At 41.5% G+C, this 19,553-nt stretch overlaps 1 protein-coding gene across 8 annotated transcripts in view; it reads right to left on the bottom strand.

Moving 5' to 3' along the window:
- ttll5 (tubulin tyrosine ligase-like family, member 5) overlaps positions 1-19,553 on the bottom strand; it is a 56,898-nt gene that overhangs the window by 14,938 nt on the left and 22,407 nt on the right. For 4 of the 8 annotated variants that reach the window (XM_080870901.1, XM_080870903.1, XM_080870899.1 and 1 more), the window contains exons 15-29: positions 18,244-18,299; positions 17,650-17,691; positions 16,690-16,797; positions 16,473-16,564; positions 15,871-15,933; positions 15,205-15,353; positions 14,667-14,913; positions 13,629-13,746; positions 13,065-13,211; positions 12,838-12,929; positions 12,603-12,751; positions 11,762-12,325; positions 11,488-11,675; positions 9,476-9,603; positions 1,556-1,745 (exon numbers count right to left, since the gene is read on the bottom strand). In XM_080870901.1, the coding sequence (XP_080727027.1) occupies positions 1,556-1,745; positions 9,476-9,603; positions 11,488-11,675; positions 11,762-12,325; positions 12,603-12,751; positions 12,838-12,929; positions 13,065-13,211; positions 13,629-13,746; positions 14,667-14,913; positions 15,205-15,353; positions 15,871-15,933; positions 16,473-16,564; positions 16,690-16,797; positions 17,650-17,691; positions 18,244-18,299 (2,333 nt within the window). Of the gene's footprint in view, positions 1-1,555; positions 1,746-9,475; positions 9,604-11,107; positions 11,238-11,487; positions 11,676-11,761; positions 12,326-12,602; positions 12,752-12,837; positions 12,930-13,064; positions 13,212-13,628; positions 13,747-14,666; positions 14,914-15,204; positions 15,354-15,870; positions 15,934-16,472; positions 16,565-16,689; positions 16,798-17,649; positions 17,692-18,243; positions 18,300-19,553 lie in introns of those variants that run through there. The other 4 variants (XR_013970272.1, XR_013970273.1, XM_080870902.1 and 1 more) reach the window with 4 other exon arrangements.

Genomic DNA, 19,553 nt, shown 5'->3' with positions numbered 1-19,553 from the left:
TGAGATAAAATACATTTGTATCAAAAAGATCAAAACCCCTATCTAATGGCACTAAAGAATGAAATCAAGTCACTGACAAATTCCTTGGCAGATTAAGGTCTATACCATGCAAAACGATTTTGCCTAAGAGCTAAGCAGTGGCACACATTGCCATGACAGCTGGGGAGAAGGGAATGAATGGGGTGGGATAGCCAAGATTTTAGGGAGGGTTGCCTGACTTGATGGTGAGACAACCATATCTAGAGTCAGCCCTCCTATTACCTCAGTTTAAGAGGGTGAACAACAAAAAAGCTCTGTCTTCTGACTCTTTGTACTGCTCTGTACACATAAAGTCCTTAAAGGCACAAGGGATTTGAAATTGTAAGACATATTCATGCCGCTATATGGCTGAATTATGGTGGAGCATGTCACAGATAAGACAAACGTGGTTAAATGTGTTTAAAGTACGAGAAGAGATGAACGGAACAGAGAAGGAATCATAAAGTGCCTTACGTAAGGCTGCCGACCAAGCCAAAAGAAATATCACCTCAATTGCATTAATTAAGTTCCAACCAAGATGAGAAACAATGACGTGAGGCCAACTCCAGTACTCGGAAAAAATTGGGCGCATCCAGTCATTCCAGCCTTTAAGCTGTCCCATGGCACTGTCCTGTCTCCATTTCTCTCAATCCATAGATTCAGTCCACCAAATCCTCTGGAAAATGGAAACATACATCCTCCTTCTTGGTGAGATCTCCTTTCAAAGTCACTGCGCTAAAAGCGAGAGCCACTCTTTTTTAGTCTAAACATTAAAAAACAAACAAACAAAGAAAAACAAAAAACTCCTACGCTAAGGCCTTTCTAACTTTCTAATCTCCCTGTAAAAACAGCCAAATCACATCTGTCACGGCTTGTTAGCCATAACTAAAAGGTTTTTTGCCGCTACATTTCTACTGCTAAGAAAATCATATTCCGAATTTATTTGTCTTAAAATAGGAAAACTAATGGAGCTATTTGAAAAGTCAAGATTTGCTGGTACCCTCAAGAGTAGAATTTCTTGTCTACTCACCTTCCCATATGCCTAGTAGAGTCATTCACTCAAATGATGTGATATTGGAGAGAGTTGTTCCATTTTGGTCTTTAGAATTAAGCTACTGTCTCCACCAAACACTGTTTTATTAGACAGTTTGGAAGGCGAACCTCTAAATAGCTCTCCAGAGGCTAACATGGAATCTCTTCTCTTAACGTGGGTGCATTTTGCACTATTTTGCAAAGTGCAGAGCTTAGGTAAGGACATAAATTATACAGACACAAATATTGAGGTTTTTATGGGTTAAAAGTTCTTAAGGTTAAGTTCTACATGGTGCCATTACTGAAAACCAACAAAGAAAAGAATCTGAAAAATAATCTTATTGTGTTAACAGACAAGTGTCTGTGCTATTTTTATTTAAAAAAAGAAAGAAGAAAAAATAGAAATGCAAATACTACCAATGGAAAAATGAGCAGTGCACTTGTTTAGCATCCAAGATGCTAAATGAAAACAAACATTCTTTACTAAGAAAATGATACATCTTACCTGATGTCCGCAGCGGGTCTGGTCCAGAAATTGATGATGAGCCTTAAGTCTCTGTTGCTGCAACTGCTGAATAGCAAACTGAAGCTGGTAGCTCCCTTGGGTGGGCTGGTAGTGCTGCTTGGGTGTCACCCCTCTCACCAGGCTGTAGTCATTGTGCATCTGCCAGTCCTCTTCCTTTAGCGGCCTGTGGCTTAGAGAGAAGTGACACAGATACACAGGGTGAAAAAGTAATATACTTCAAACCAACAAAAAAACAAAGTCACTCTTTCTTCTGAATTGCATATCAGTGACATTTGCACCCCAAAAAGTGTTCTTTAAAGACATTTTCTGGCAAGAATACAAACAAACAGTTTTAGCTTCGCTCTCTTTAGATCAACTTTCGACTGGCTGGCTACCCCTTGTAAACAGCAGATGGGTGGGGCTGTCGTGCTCACGGCTAGAGCTTTCTGTCTATGACATCCAGTCTCTTTGACAGCGTGCAGATCCAAGACAGGAAACACTCTTTGATACCAAGGATTTAGAGTAGCCTGAATCCTGACATTTTGACTCACAGGGGTTACCTATGCATACACTGACATCATTATTTGAAACTTTGACCATGTCCAGGCCTCAGTTTCACAGGCCTAGAGACCTGTTGGTGACCCCCTAGTAACCGCTGATTGCTAGAGTAAAATATTATTCCCTAACTGGTCACCAGGTGAGATCAGATGCAGTCTAGAAGATCTAGAAGGTTTCTACGGTTGCCTGTAGTTTGCAAGGAAGATGACAACTTGTCTGCAAACACTCACCATTTACTCTCTTTACTAACCATTAACCGTCAAAACTGAAATGTGAAAAGGTGCAATGCCAACAACAAACAGAGAACACTCACCTTCAAAATAAAAGTAATGCCTTCCCAACCAATTATTCATTTGAAGGCAGTCGATCGGTGTTTCTGTTTTATGTCACAATGTTTACATTTTTACAGCTGCTTGGCAAGCAGTTTGAGGGGCCACCATGGCTACCAGCTAGCAACCAAACCAATTACAAGGTATTTTATTAGTGCAGCACTGTATATAACTTTGCAACCAATTTCACCCTAGCAATTGCATGCCATTTGAAGAACACACATTCAAGCCTTGGTGTGATTCAAGCCATCCACTGTTGTTTAATATATATGACAGAAAATAAGGAAATGCTTGCTTGAAACACAGATGTTACTACTCTACTATAACTCATGCTTTGTTACACAACAACAAAGGATGAGTCCACAAATAGCTTAATATATTTACTCACTGCTACCTCGTCAGTTATTTTACCATGCATTCCAGGCAGATGTGACAATAGCTATAAACTCCATGTTGAGATGCAAGACCACCAGTAAAAAGTGAAACAACAAGACATCTCACAACATCCTAACCAGTGGCCGCTGTGCCCACAGAGCCTCAAATCAAAGTGTGCAAATCAGAGTGAAAGCAGAGGGCAAGCCTGTGGCAAACACAGGCTGAACTAAAAACTTTTCCTCCTCGCTTCACGTTCCATCCACATCACAAAACCACAACCTGGAAAGCAAACCTTTTGACGAGCTCCACAAGTTTGTAACTGGATTATCTGTCATTAGGCCTAAGCCTGTTTCAGTTTTTTTTTTTTTTCAACCATTTTTGACCACTGTTAAAGCAATGAAGTGACCAGCCTCAGCCTTCAGACATGCTTAAATCGAGTCTGTGGAGTCTGGTGTGCTGTTGTATATATACACCACCTCAGCCAAAAATAATGCCATAAAAGAGCACTATTGGGAGCTGCGAGGAAAAATATAAAAGGGGAAAAAAGAGAAAGAGATACGCGTACAGCTAAAGAAATGGGATCCCTGGAGGTCTTAATGACAAAAAAGCTCTTGGAAATTCCTCCCACATGCAATAACATTTGTCTATTGGTCTACAGTTAAAGAAAACACTGCACACTTAGATTCACAATAGCTACAATATTTTTAGGACCAAACTATGATAAGTGCTAAAATTAGAATTCAATTAATCTTGAACAACAATGCATAGTGTGGGATAATAATCTTGTGTTGCTAAAATGTAAAAGAAAAAAATAAATTCCTTCCCTGTGTGGCCAAGACACAAGGGATCTTAAACTCATGTGAACATGTTATCCGCCCATGCATTTCTCAGTTCACATAATAGCACATATATTGCAAAAACAACTGCTGTGACCAAAGGCCAATACATTTTTATTTTTTTTTTGCTTCTGGAAACAAAGGCTCGTCTGTGAACTTTGCAAAGCCAGAGATTCTACATCACCAGGAGACAAAACAAGAACTTGTTCTTTGTTTACAGCAGCGATTTCCTTTGACTTGGCTGCAGTTTGCAGACTGGACCGCGGGGACCTTCAGTGCTACCATTTTATTACCATATGGTCTAAAATGGACTGTCTCAGGTCAAAAGCACAGGCTTTCCTTGAGTACAATGTCGCTATAAAACCTCACAAGGGAGGGGGGTGACGGGGGGAAACTTGTCAACACAACACCACACAAAAAAACTACTACAGATGACCATGAATTTTAAAAACAGGAGGAAGCACTTTTGTCCAAAACAGCAACCAATAAAATCTGATTTTTATTTTTTCTTAAATGAGTGAGCGGAATAGTTTTACATCTGAGTTTCTCATCACAGCACATGTGCGGAGCTTCAGCTATCTGGGACTTCCCTCACTGCCGGACCTCTGCTCGTGGGTGTCAGCTTACTCCCCGCTGTGCTCGCCATCCTTTAATATGCTGATATAACTTACTGTAGAACAACACAGCCGTGCGAGTTGAGCACATGTGCGGCATCAATCTAACTCAGTGTGAATGTGGGAAAATGTACCGTCTGAGATGACATCATGCCAGATTATCTCAAAGCCCTGCCTGGTCAGTGTAAACATTAGCAGCCTCAAGAGTGTAGGGGTATTTCCAACCATTAATCAGTGTTTGTTTATCGTGTTTTATTGCAAAAACATGACACCAAGTAGGTCTGTTCTTAAAATACAATTTGTTGAGTTCAGCAGTGCCGGGGATGATGAGGCTTACATTAGGGCAGTGGTGAGCAATGTGGGGTACTGAAAACTACAAGTGCTTTCTTCCAAGTAGGATGATAGGTTACTTTTTAAACACTTCTGTTTTAAACTCACACAACTTCACTTGAAAATCCAAAAAAGGAAAGCTATAAAACAGTTCTGGATAAGTAAAATCAATGGATTAAAAAAACAAACAAATGAAAAAACAAAACAAAACAGGGATTATAACCATTTACACTAAAGGCTGAGTCAAATTCAATCAATTTTATAGCGCCAAATCATAACAACGGTTACCTCAAAGTGCTTTATATTATAAGGTCAAGCCCCATGATACTCCAGCCCCCAGCAGCTTATGCCTATTGTAGTGTAACTAAGGGAGGTTAAGGGTCACCTGAATTACTGAAAACAATATAACAGAAATTGATGTAAAAAAAAAAATGAAATCCATCTCGTCTTGTATCAGTGGTTTAAGCTGCTGGTGGTGATGGTGTAATACGGTGGGGGATAGGTTCTGAACCCCTTTGGAGCAATTGAGAATTTTCTAAAACTCCACAGCCCACCTGGGTGTTGTTGCTGACCGTTTCCATCCCTTTATGACCACATTGGACCCATCCTCTAATGGTCCTTTCCACCAGGATAACACGGCATGTCACAAAACTTAAATAATCTCAAAATGAGTTCCTGAACATGACAGTGTTCACTGGTCTTAAAAGTGCTCCACAGTCACCAGATCTCAGTCCAATAGAGCATCTTTGGGATATGGTGAAATGGAAGATTCACATCATGGATGTGCAGCCAACTGCTATCATACACCCAAATCTCTGAGGAATGTTTCCAGCAGCTTGTAAAATCTGTGCCATGAAGAAATCTGAAGACAAAAGGCAAACTGTAACTAAAGTGGTTGATGGCAGCATACATATGATGGCCAAGATACCACAACATATTACCTGATGGAAATAGTATGCTCCTGTTTCATAATAACCAAAAATACTATCATGATGAATTTCCCTGCATATTTTGTAATGAATACATTTATTATTTTTATTTTATAAATAAAAAAACATATGATTTTGTCTTAACAGTAATCCAAAAACTTAAGACCTTCAGATTACTATGATTGATAACAAAGAGAAGCAGCCAATTGATTCTCTTTGTAAAGTCGAGTTCAGAGAGTTGTTTTCTAACGACAAAGGAATTTCTGCTGTAATCAATAATAAAATTACATGCTTTTTACAATGCATCGATGGATATTAACATTTCCTGCACACGCAACAAAGATTTTTCCCTGCATGTCTAATGTAAAACAAACTAACACATACATCTAGAAATTACTACTAGTTTATTTGTTTTTAGTGACTCAGTAGCGTAGTTTACAGATTCCCTTGGCAAGCAAAATGTCACTGGTTGAATTCCAGCCTGAGACACAAATCCCCTCTGGAGTTATGTCAGGAAGGGCCAAATCAAACATGTGGAACCACCTGCTACAGCAAGTCCTTGTGACAAGGGAAGGGACACACACAAACATTCAAACACATATATGTTATTTAGAAATTATATTAAAACTCAGTGCTCTGTATTGCATGTCCTGTTTACATTGTTGACAGTAGTTCTAAGAATATGAAGTATTTACCAGCTTTAAAGGTTAAATTTTGAGCAGTAACTTCATACTTGTTAGTGATCCTAAGACGAATAGTAAGGGCTTTCCACACAAACCTGCAATGGATTTAAAAATAGCTGGTGCAACCCAACCCTAATTCACGGTCACACATTTGTCAGTTCCATAAAGCAGATTATATACAGTACATATAACCATATTGCACACTGTGGGAATGAAAACTGCTTTAAAGGTGCATGTTTCTGCTGAATGACTAAATCTGTTCCCTGGAATTTCACTTGTTCTTACCTTAAGGGTTTGCCTTCCCATTGCCACATCTGGTTTCAATCAACGTGAATAAAAACATCTCTCCTTTTAAATTCAAAGGAAGAGAGACATCAGACCAATTTTGTGGGAATCTGTCCCCCATCAAAGAATTTTTACATTTTCACCAGCGTTTTTCTGATTACTCGAGCTGTTGGTTTAGAAAATGGACCGCCTTAAAACCCTTTGGAATCATTCGCCTCTAGAAAATTCAACCAAGTAAAACACCAATCTAACAAAGTATTGAACAGGACTAAAAATACCTTGTGTAAGCAGGGTTGTGGCATTTCTCAAAACACAAAGCTGGTATGAACGTAGAGGGGAAGAAAACAGAGAGGAACGTTTGCGGCTCTGGTAATAAGACAGCAATAACTATTCACATAACAAACACAAATGGTGAGAACCAACCATGACCAGCTGCTGACTTAATAATAATACATGACCACATGGAGGTCCAGTGCAAACTCAGACCACAAGCGGTATTAGCAAACTTAAGTAACAGAAAATACTTTTAAACAAAGTAAAAGGTGTCAAGTATTTCAAAGTAATCCAACACCTCAATTTATAGGTACACTGAATGGAAATGATCATAAATGTACCAGGAGGTCCGACACCGGAAGAGATCACCAACTTACCCCATAAGTATATGAAGATGGGCCGTATGGGTTCAAAGCCCCCTGACTGTCAGCACACTGAATTTAGGCAGGAGCTCTAAGAGTGCTGATGCAGCATACCTGGCAGATCCTGGCAGCAGCACTTCAAAGAGCCATGCTACACTTTGAAACCCATCATACTTCACCCCTGTGGTTGCTTTAAGAGCCAGTGCGCTTAACAGTTTCAGTATGTTTGGCACAAGCCATGAGCCCGAACGTAGGGGGAGGGGGCTCAGGAAATTCTGTGTTTTAAGAAACAGAGTCGGGATGAAATCAAGACATTTTATCCTAATATCTTATTAAAGACATTTCATGTAGATAATTCCTAACCAAGGGCTCGGTGTTCCGGGGCCCTCAAGAGCTTTTTGTATTGCAAGAAAACGCTAATTTATATTCTCTCTTTAGATTTGTGAAAGTGTAATTCTGAAATGTGAATAGCTGAAAGGCAAACCTGAACAAACATTTTTAAATCTTAGAATCTCTTTTGCAAGAGCATCGTGGGCCAGTTTATTTTCTGATGAATGAAGTGTTTAAACATGATATGGAAAAGCAAATGCAATGTCTGAAATCACACTGTAACTCTGATCCGTCAGAGGACTGCATCGCTCAAAGCGTGATTTCTGTTGTGAATCTATCTGTAAAAATGATATAAGCTATTAATAGTCTCTTTTTAGTTTGTGGGAATAAAAACATTTTTAAAAGGGAAAAGGCCAGACATTCCAGGAATTCCCTGACAGCTCCATACATAAGGAAGGGCAGGACTGGAAAAACAGAGTCCAAAATCAGGGCCAAGCAGTCTGAGACACTGCCACTCACACATAAGCAAATAAAAGAAGAAGATGACACACTTAAGGTTTCCCCTCTTTGCCTATAGGTTTATAATCCTGGTCTGGTGCCATAAGCCATGATGATGCGATCATTTTCCTTCTCTTTCCTTCCTCCTATTCTCAGCGCAGTGAGCCGGGGTGAAGAAGGAGGAATTTCAGTGGGTACTGAGGCGAGAGCCTTGAGTAGACAGACTTTGTGGGTGTTGACATTGTACCACTGCCTCCAGCACCGCTCCAACAGAACGCTTTCAGCTGCCAGCGTGCTCCACATAACGCCGACACTCAGCAGCCAATTCTACAACTACTTATGTCCACGGAGCACAGCTAAAAAGGGGAACAAAAGACCCAATTCCCTGCCTGCAGATAAACTAGCCTGCCCAAAGGGGTGTTGGAAATTCTCATTCCCTTTCCAGAGACAAACTTCTTTAATCTAATAAATTGTCAGAAGCCTTTAAAAAGTCTTTAGAATGTAATGAGCCTCACCAAACAGGCTTTATACTTACTGTATATACTACACTAAAGCACAGTACTTATAGTAATTATAGCATAAAAGTGATTATGCAGACAATCCCCAAGACAGTAGTTTAGCCAAAGGGAGTCACACTGAACAGCTTTTCTGAAGCTTTTACAAACATTAATCTTGAGAATAGCAAAGAATATTCATGAAAGTTAAACATTAATTTGAATGCTTCAGGCATTCTTAGATTCTGTGTGTCCTGACTCCAACATCTGTGCACATCTCAAACTTAAGTCTGTCAAAGGAAGGACACGCTGTTTACCTTGGCAGTGAACCCCACTGAGACTGTAATGCACTAATCTGTGTCTGCTGCCTCAGGGGAGAGCAAATAAATAGTACACATGAGCACAATGGTGAAACTTGACCAGAAGCAGCACTGAAGCTTTTGCAAAGTAGCAGAGACACCATATGTGCTAAATGCAAAAGCGAGCTAACAGAGAGGCATCTGTGAACCAGTTCTGAAGAGTAAATGTAAATAAAGTGTGCTTTCCAGTGCATCTATATCCAACAAATGCAATTTTCAGATGTGGCTAAACCAATTTTTCTTTTAAAGAACAGAGTCGTATTAAAATGAAATTCCAGTCGCTGTGCACCAAAGGTTTGGCCTTCAGCTTTGGGAGCCCATCAGCCTTTCGTTCTTCCTCCTGTTCCTTCACCTCCTCTTCTGCTTCACTGTCAGGGTTTTGGTTAATGTTACTTTACTTACATGTTTGACGCTGTCTCAAGTGTTTTATGCCCAAAGTTGAAACCATACAGCTGTCCATCTACTGGTCGTCTTAAATTAGCTTGAGGCCTTTGCTGTACTGGGACTTTATTTATGCTTACATTCTGTGCATATACAGACTTTACAATGCAGTAGAAAGCATCTTGGATATCTGGATTTTAAGAGTTCTTTGTTGAGAACTCATGTTGGATCCAAACCATTATTCCAAGGGGAGATTATTGTAAGTTATACTTCCTTGGACTCACCCAGTGCTGTTCGGTAGATCTGTTTCAGGGTGAACAGCTCTCACTGGTCCTTGGATTGTAGCAGCTTTAGGGTTCAGTGTGAAGCTCTCTCTGCTCAGCATCTTGTTCGCCAGGTTCAGGTTGGTCAACTGTGGGCAGAGAGGAAGGCTTAAAAACTTGAAGGGAGGATTCATCTTGATTGCATTTTACAAGCATAATGTACTTGTAACCGCACTTTCTGTATAAGTACAAACAAACATCTCGCTAATAGTGATCCCATGTCTAAATACAGAGAAGTGATGAATAAGATTAGGTGGAACATTGTGTTTCTTCATACGCCAATCACCTCCATCTTTCGTATCTGGGGGCTGTGTGAAATGTACACACAGCACATGGCGCAGCCAGTCTCCGCTCAGCACTAAATCTAAGCGGTCCCCTCCCCCTCCTGCATCCTCAACAGAATCAGCTATCATGACTTTCCAGGCCAACAGTGTTTGCAACCACATCAGCACTTGTGTGGCAAAAGCGCCCCAGTACTGCTCTGTGCTAGCCTGGGAATGATGCTCGATGAAATCTGGTGGGAGAATTAAACATAACGCTGCGGTGCTTTATTTACTTTATTTCCTTCTGTGCACTAAAGGACCAATGGGAAAAAAACTGAAGCTGCTGGGCCTTGCATGGCATTAATAAAGAGAGTGTTGGCGTTTTGTTACATAGCTACAGCTCTGGTTTATTGGGGTTTATTAAGGTAGACTGGTCATATTTTTTTATAAAGTGTTTAATATAATCTGCAGAAATTAAAACAACCTTTGGAGAACATGTAATATAACATGTCAAGAGACCAAAATGGGAGTATAGATCTGTCAAAAGAAATCTTTTCACTCAAGGCACAAGCTGTGTATGCACATATATGCCCATCAATATATCACAGCCCAGGAGTATATTCACTTCATTGATGTTCAGCATGTCTGGCTTTACTCAATTTCAGTTTCTGTTTTGTATATGTGCCCTAGCATGAGAGTGAGTAATTACGGAGTCAACTGTGCAACAGGGTGTTGTTCATGTTTACAAAGTTCTCCATTTAGTCCAGCAAGTGATTTAATGACTTCAAATCTCAGTCCTGGAAAAAAAAGCAAAAAGCAAATGTACTCTAAGCCTTTAAGTGCAAAACACTGAACTACTTTACTCTGAAAAATAAGCTGCTGCCATGTTGAGGATTAACTACCGACAGGAAATACAGCAAACACCTTTCAGATAGACAGAATAATATACAGTCATAAGGAAGCCATAAAACTGCCGCCTGTGTGGTCTGGTGCCATCGCAAAAATCTCTGACTGAAAATAAATAAATAAATAATCCAGCGATGCAGAAGAGGAGGTGAAGGAACAGGAGGAAGAATGAAAGGTTGATGGGCTCCCAAAGCTGAAGGGCAAACCTTTGGGAAATATGCGACAAGGTGGTGATAGAGACAACCAAGTTGCCACTCCCCTGCTTGGTGCCAATTTGCCACATTCCTTGATTTATAAGCATCAATTACCACAAAAAAAGAAGAAAAAAAAGGTGGCTGCTTGTTAAGTATCAACAGAAATCACTCCCCCATGGTGCTTCTGATAATGAGACCTCACACAGAGCTGAGGGGCTGACGCTGCTCACCACTGTTTGGGCCGGCCAGCTTCAAACTCCAGTTCCTAGACCCACCCCCATACCAACCCCAGCCCGCAGACTGCAGGCGAGCTGAAGGCTGAAGAAGGAAGGTGCAGACCCTCGGGCTCCAACAGGTCTGCTGAATGAATAAGCAGTTAGATGCCGCCGATCAGCGTGGGGCCTGAGCCAGGTTTACACATCAACAAAGAGAAATATCAAAGACCTCACAGTGAGAGGACTACTGCAGAGAGGCCAGATTCTTCTTCCTTACATGAACCATTACACAGATCAGTTTACAGTTGCTTAATAACTCAACATAGTTTCTTACTCAAAGTAGTTGTAGCTGTTGAGTCACAGGGCTGCAGAAGCTGAGAGCATAATAAACTTACATGTTGTGTCAGCAGGTTGATGTGACTGGAGCTGGCATAGTGGTGAGCAACCTGCTTGTCTGCCAGTTTCTGCAGGGCTGAGATGAAGGCCTGCTGGTTGGACTGGGCCTGGGCGGTCAGAGTGCTCAACTCCCTGAAAGCTCCCACTGAGTTTGACTTGAGCTTACTGGAAGTGCTCCTCCTGATCACTGAGAAAGAAAAACAAAAAGGAAAAGGTGAGAACATCTTTGTGAATTTGATTTGAAACACCAGCACGCCGTGCAGGAAAGATTACCTTGGCCTGCAGATGTGGGTCTAGAGAGCTTCTGGCTATAGATGTGTGTGGCACTTGGAACGGACGAGGCCGCTGCAGAGCCAGCCAAGGATGAGGTAAAGGACTGAATTCTTCTGAGCACCTGTGTCGATGGCCCTGTAGTCGCCGCATTTGAGCCCGTGGGCGCAGCCGTCCACAGGACCCTTGGAGGTTGTGTGACCACATGGGCAGAGGTGTATGCGGGAGGGTCAGAAATACTCTCAGAATGGCAGAGGTGAGACTTTGCCAAGGACTGTCCATAAGATGGTGGCTGAGGAGGTGGAGGCGGCGGTGGACAGTGAAGAGGCAGGGATGCAGGAGAGCAGTGCTGCACATGATTGTGCACGCAGTCCAAGGTCACAGGAAAACTGGAGCGGTGTTGAGACGACTGGACTTCTGGCTGGGTTTTAACCATTCTTACTTCAGCCCGTATGTCTTCAGGCAGCAAACAAAAAGAAGGCTGACCATCAGTGGCCTTATTGTCTGAGTCGGAGCTGACTTTCCCTGTTAGGAGCGACAACTCTGAATCCGCTTCCACGGCCAAAGCTGTTCAAAGGAGGAAATAAGCCAGAGCTCCTTTATCATCAGTTACTCATTCCTCAGCTCTGACACACATTTGTTTTCCCGCAGTAAGTTCTAATCATTTGAAGCTGACCTTTTCTTCACCCCAGATGACTCAATCTTTTCTCCTTTCACTGTTCTAGATTCACAAATCTAAACAGTTCCTGTTTACTATGCTTGAATGATAAAAAATTAAAACATGAACCAGATGTACAGTAGAAAAAACAAAAAGCATACATGGGAAAAGAAACAAGAAACTCACATTTAGAATTATCACAGTTTCCTGAATCTCTTGAGGCATTTGCTTCACGAACATCTTTCTTAATGCCTCTGACTTTTGTTCCTAGGAAGACGGTGGCCGATTTATTTTTCTGCGTGTAGAATGTCAGTACTTCCTCCAGGTCGTTTTCACTGTTAGTTCAAGAAGAAAAAAAAGACATGAAATAAATGTGTGTAACAGAAAACTTGGCTCAAAAAAGTTGAGCCAAATCACTAACCTGGCTGCACTGATGTACTCTTGAAACACTTTAGGATTAACACAACGCTCCTCTTTACTAATCTCCTGTTTTTTCACCATATGTTCAGTTTCCTGGGAACATAGAGAAAAGAACAGAACTGCAGATGTACTTTGACTGTTGGAAATAAACAGCTCAATGTCCTTTGTGTTTCAAGCACCTCTCTGAATTGTAATTCTGCAATGACTCTACAGTCTGGGAAGGGGTACCTTGTTATAACAGTGGATAAACTCCCCTAACTGATGGGACAGGATGCGTCTGCGGTCTTGGAGTGGTAACTGCCGACTGGGCAAGACTACCTTTATGTTTTGTTGAAGGTTACTGGCTGCTTTTCTCAGAAAGCAAATCACGAGCTCCTGTAAAGACAAAGAAAAAAAACTTTTATCATCAGTTTCCCGAATCACTGATTCATTGAGCCGTCTCTGTCGTCTTAACTCTGGGTCTGACTCACTTTAAAACACTTTTGAATTTAAAGATCAGAGATAGGCACGATTTTACACTGATTTTCCTCAGGTTTTTTAAGGTTGCTGATGATGATGATGATGTATGCCATTACAATGCAAACTTTCCAAACAGACTCTCTTTTACAGAGTCCACGTTTTCCTTCTATGTGGCTACAAATGCCACGTGCAGATTTCCACGGTGCAGATGAGTAACAGAGGAATAATAAGGGAAACTGACATGCACACATACATACAGAGAAAACAAAGTTACAGAGTGTTCGATTGCTTTCATTTTTTACAAGGAGTTAAAAAAAAATGCTATAGCTGTACCATTTGATCGTTGCCATTGTCGGGCCAAGCTGAGATGGTGTTGTCTCTGCTTTCTGCTAACAGTCTTTGCTGGACTCGCTGCAGGTAAGAGGAGAAAGCAATACGAGCCTGCACTTTGCTGAAGAGGAGAGGTAAAAGCAGAAAAGAGAGAGGAAAAAGCATCAAAGGCAAAGCAAATATAAAGCAATGAAAAATAGAAATATGCAACAATAGCTGATAACAGAATGCTGTTGGAACACAGTGCATCTTGTCTGTATCTTGTCCTGTATCAGTATCAAAATGACAAACTGTCTTCGTGGCCCAGGTGAACCTGGAGAGAGTACTGCCAGAACATTGTAGCTGTCAAACACAAACAAAGACATGCTATACTATAATTTCCCAGCTTCGTGCACAGTCCTGGCAAGCACTAAGGAATTTCTACAAACTCAGACTTGTTATCGTAATTCTTCCTGAAATTATAATTTCAGGCACACGTTTGAAATGACAGGAGACTGCAGCCTTTGTTAAGTCTAAGTACAGTGGTGAAAGCATATTGTATCTGCGTGTCTTTATTTAAAGAAAAGTGAGTGTCTTGATCCTCAGCAAATTTTGAACCCTTTACATCTGCTTTTATACCATTTTCAAACAATGACTGTTTACTTGTAGCTCAGGAAAAGGAAAGCTACTGCCTGTGCTAATAAACCAACGTTTATTTACTAGACGGTCACAAACTACTTAAATTGCGGGACCTTCTGCAGACCCATCATGAACCTTAACACTTTTTCATGCCCCCTTTTACTGAAGTGCCATGTGCTTCAATCTAAGTTAAAACTGTGTTTTCATCAAAGCAGAAAAAGTTAAAAAGTAAACTATTATGTCTGGACTCAATGGCGTACAAGAATAACACTGACTTTCGTTGAGGCCCAGCCAGTCAGAGGTAGTGAGAGGAATTAAAACATCAACACGTGTAAATGTTCGTCCTCGTTTCTACCTGCAACTTCACAGTACTCCTTACTCAATGAGGACGAATGGGAGCAGCAGCCCAGAATGCAAACTGACCTGAGTTCCCAGCCCTGTTGAAGGATGTTGAGCAGGTTGACTGTAGGGCTGGCATTGTGCACGGCTGCCTCTGAGCTGGACTGAGCCTTACTGTGGCATCGCTCCAGTGGTGTGGCCACTTGTTTTCTTTGCTCTGCTACCAAAGCCTTGTGTGAAACTGGCTCAAGAGCTTGTTTCACCCCCTCCTGAGCACACTCCTCTCCCTCCTGACTGCTGTTCTCAGTCAGGGAGGCCTTGGATTCCTTCCCTGAGGTATGCAACACAGCAAGAAAAGACAAATGTCAGTTGCATCACTGACATTTGGGATAAAATACACACATGCACTCAAAATAGGCTTTTTATTGTTGCTGCAATGAAATGAACTCATACAGAGTCATATTTGGCCAACCTTACCGTGACACAGGGGAGTTATTTATTGGAACCAAAAGTGCATTAGCGTGAGATGTTGTTCTACTTAGCTACACTCTTCCTAGTTTTGGAAAAAAAAAAGTTATTTCAAACTGAAGGAAAAAAAAAAGAAAGAACACATTGAGTTTACCCGATTTTTTCTTCCTTGCAGCAGAGCCATGAGTCAGGTGGCGCTGTCTCCTCTTTCGTGCCTCCAGAGACAGCAGCTTCCTCTCATACTGGACAACGTGACAGCCATGGACCACGTCCACCTGCAGCTGCACATTCCCATTCACATTCCTGCGAGGCAGAGCAAGACGTGTCAACGCAATGATAATAACAACAAGAATAATGATTTATATGGATATTATCAACAAGTATAAAGCAGAGAAACAGCTGTAAATTTCAACTTTAAGTTAGGTACTGCAGCAGCAACCATCTCCCTGAACTCACTACCTAATGAATATGGAAAATCTTAGCTTAGTCGGGGGACAAATCTCCAGTCAATACAGTCAAACCTGTGGTTAAATTTTGAAAGCCTGCGCAGATTCAAATAACCTAAATGAACGTTGTACTACAATAACAAAAATGCGGTTCAATAAAACGGCACAATTCATCTGTGACTATCTTTCCCTTCCTGCCCCCGAATCGATGCCACAATGCCACAATGCCACATAGACACAGGCGCGCGCTGGAAAAGCTGTTCGTCTCACCTATCCAGTCAAAAGACCAAACAAATGCCACGTTACAATCCCACCATTTCCACAAACTGATGGAGAGATTTATTTCCCATCCCGACCACAGTGGAAATGCTTACCTTCCATGGAAAAGTCTGTTTGCCAACACGAAGTTCATTGATGTCTTGGACTCAAGATATCCTCTGAGAGAAGAAGATAATAAGCAAATTACAATAATCATAAAGGCAGGGGCCCCAGTGAGCTCCAGCGTCTTTATTTGTGGCAAATGTGTTAAAAAGGAGACTTCTGTGATCCTGTGGAAGGAACGGGTATTAACTGCACCAATAGCTCCCCAGACCGCTCAATAAAACGCTTTTAAAAATGCCACAAAATACCCTGCTGCTAACGGAGGTTTAATCATGCAACTAATCCTCATATAGGAATATAAATTTTAAGCACAATGATGGATTTCCTCTCTTAATAGGAGTTTAATAGCATTTTAATATAAAGTCACTGTGGGATCATTTTTTTTGGAACATAGACTCCAACAAGTTTCCAGTGACTCTGGAGCTATATCGTAGTTTGGTGGTTAAATTAGCAAATGCAAACAGGAGTCGCTTAGTCTGGCTTTAAGCTAAATGTCCTGCTTATCTGAGCACAGTATCAGTAATGAGTAACATTACAGACAAACTTCCCTTGCGGCCTACAAGGGATCTGTCTGTTCTTTCCTGGCTCAGATTACCCATAGAGCTCCCATGTATCCGCGGTGGGGAAGATCCTAATGAAACCTCCTCGTCTTTCATACTCTTCCTTTATCCTCCGCAGCACTCTGATCTATATTAGTGAAGGAAAGTAAAATACCATCTATTAAAAAAAAGAAGCAATGTTTATACAGAAAAAATACAGTTACACAGCCTATACTAAAAGTACTTTACACAACATCTTTATTAAGACCTTACCTCCTCAACAGTTAGGTTCAGAGTGCTGTCTCCTTGGCCATGCTTAGCTCCTCGCTTGTCCTTAAGATCCTCGGTTTCTGAGATGTTGGTTGACGTCGGCCTCTGTCGCTACAAGAAGCGGAGACGATGCAAACAGTTTTTGATAAAAACGGTGTAATATGTTTCCTCTTTTCAATCCAGTTTTGTTAAAGCAAATCAGGTGCTTCATAATCAGGATGAACAAAAGGCCGTAAGGTTAATCCACAAAAATCTATTTGTATGTTAAGTTGAAAATGTAGAAGCTACATCACAGATAACCAAAACCCTGTTCTCCTCTTTTGTCTTCGCCACAGAAATAGAGTGCTTTTGTTAAGCAGTGGCATTTCTGGTTGTCTCCCTGCTGCATGCACTACTAGGCTGTGACTGACAGCTTTGGCATGCAGTTTTGGAACTCGGGCCAGATAGAGGGGCACAACCCTGCATGATCACATATAAAATTTGTCATCTGAATAGCAGGGGGATTATATTTAATTACCCTGACACGGATAGTGGGGATACAAAGGCAGCCAAAAAGTGACAAGGCTTAATCCCTCAGAAAAGGTCTCAACTGTTGCCCCTGATCAGAGTGAAGGGATAGGACAGGTTCTCTATGGGCCCCTGAAGTTCTTCAACAGCTAGTGTTTGGCTTGATTTAGGTGTGCCTGAAGCATCGGGAAGAAAGTTTTTCGACTCATTACGCAAAGTAGCGCATTGCGGCTTGTTAAGTGCTTTTGCTAAAGAAGCTTTGACTAAAAATGCAGCATTAAGGATTTATATAAGCCATCTGTCTGTCCCTGTGAAAAATTGCTTTAGCCACATAATCAAATAAGCAAAAAGCAGCAAGCGATTTCTTACCGGTAATGAAACAGGCATCAGGGAATTGCAAAGGGACAAAGCAAAGGAAGATTAATACGTCTGAGTCAACAAAAAAAAAAAGCTTACCACTCTGCTGTGTGTAGTGGCTGGATGTGCAGAAAAAAGTTTCTAAGAGGAAATGGGTGAACACACTGCATCAGCATTGAGCCTGTATCAAGGCACATACAGACAACATCCAAACCACATCAACATACAACAATGAAACATTGTTACTTTATGTCTAAACAGGCCTTTTACACAATATAAGGTGGAGCAGAAATCTGTCTGATTTAGTAATATCCCTCCAGCAGGTCCTTTGCCAGATCTTAGTGCAGTAGTCGAGTGGAGGTAGCCAAGTGTATTAGCTGTTGTGGCATCATTAGGCAACAAGGCCTAGAGAGAGCATTAGTCACTTGATTAGAAATGATAAAACAATAAGCCACTGAGAGTGTAGCACTTACAAACTGAGGTCACTCAAACACTGTAATTGCATTAGCAGTTGTTTTGCATTACAGTGAGTTTTCCATTAGGGTAAGAGAAGAGCTCAGTGGCAGTGGCAGGAATGTAGTGTAACTACAGAGACATGAAGACAAGAATGGGAATGTTTCACAAGGAAGGGTGAATGAGTGCAATGCTTGGCTTGACGGTTGTGTTCGCGTGTGTGCTGGTGTCCACCACTACCTGTGTTCTTTGGTCAGAGCGAGGCTGTCTCGACAGGGGGTCCTGACACACAAAGCCTGCAGGGATACAGAAGAGCCATAAAGGGGCATGTTTATGACGTCAGGTCTTAAATATGTTACATTCCCATGACCTTCATGTATTGCATCAACTTCTTAATGTTTGTGCAAGAAACCAACGTGGAGCATAGAGCGACAGAAAGGCAATAAATTAAACAATATCATGCTATATCAAATACATGAATTTTTTAAAAATACATTTAGGTCAGAAAGAAGTGTTTCAAAATAGGGACCCACTGCAGCATAATGCAACCCAGGCCCCTGATGCTGAATGGGTTTGTTTCTTAAGCTACAGTCACACTATAGAAAACAGTAGTTGGAGATCACTGTACAACTAAAATTACTGCGACTATATGCAAGGAACTTGCAATATTGTTGCCTTTGAAATGCCTGCTTTGAAGATGGGGAGTTGGTCTGTGACTACTCGCAGACAGTTGAAAACTTTGGTGCATCAAGATGAGTTAGAAGAGTTAGTCCCTTATGACTTTACAACTGAACAGGGTTAGGTTGACAATTGCATGCAATGTGTTTGGGATAAATTGGTAATTAAATGTGAGGAATTAGGAAAAATCAGCTATTTAACAGCAAATTGGCAAAGATGCTCAGCTGCCTTGCTTTTACATAGGAATATAACTACTTTAAAAAAAGTTGGCAACAAGTTGAGCCAAGTCTCCTGCAGATGAATTCTGCTCATCAGTGCAGACTGATTCATAGTGATCGCAAGAACTGGCATTCAGTCTGTTTTTGTTTATAAATTAAACATTATTATTTTCAAACCTTTGCGACTCTGTGCGAGACTGATTCTAACCCTGCCTGGTACAAGGTTACTGGGGCCACACCCTTGAGGCCCCAGTAACCTTGGGGCCACACCCTTGAGGAAGCATGGAAGTGCTTGGTGGCTAAACTTTAGTCCATTCGGCCCATTCGGACAAAGCCCAAAGAGGCAACATGTGCCCACCTTCTTTTGGGTTCACCACCTGCAGAAGGCACTACAGGGTTCAGGTGCAATGTATGGTGGGTGGGTGACTTTCAAGGGTGGAGGCCTCGGCAGTCTGATCTCTAGCTGGTGAAATAAGCTCTTTGGACATGGAACGCCACCTCTCTGATGGGGAAAGAGCCTGAGCTAATGTGTGAAGTTGAAAGATACCCACTAGATATAATTGGGCTCACCTGAACACACATATTGAGTTCTAGAACCCATCTATGGGACTCTGCTCCAATCTGGAGTTTCCCTCGAGGAGAGGCAGCAGGTAG

This window comes from Rhamphochromis sp. 'chilingali' (assembly GCF_963969265.1).
Source record: "Rhamphochromis sp. 'chilingali' genome assembly, chromosome: 21".
In the NCBI taxonomy this organism is placed as follows: domain Eukaryota; kingdom Metazoa; phylum Chordata; class Actinopteri; order Cichliformes; family Cichlidae; genus Rhamphochromis; species Rhamphochromis sp. 'chilingali'.
Note: the sequence above shows the minus strand (reverse complement) of the source record. Positions and strands in the feature narration are given on the sequence as shown.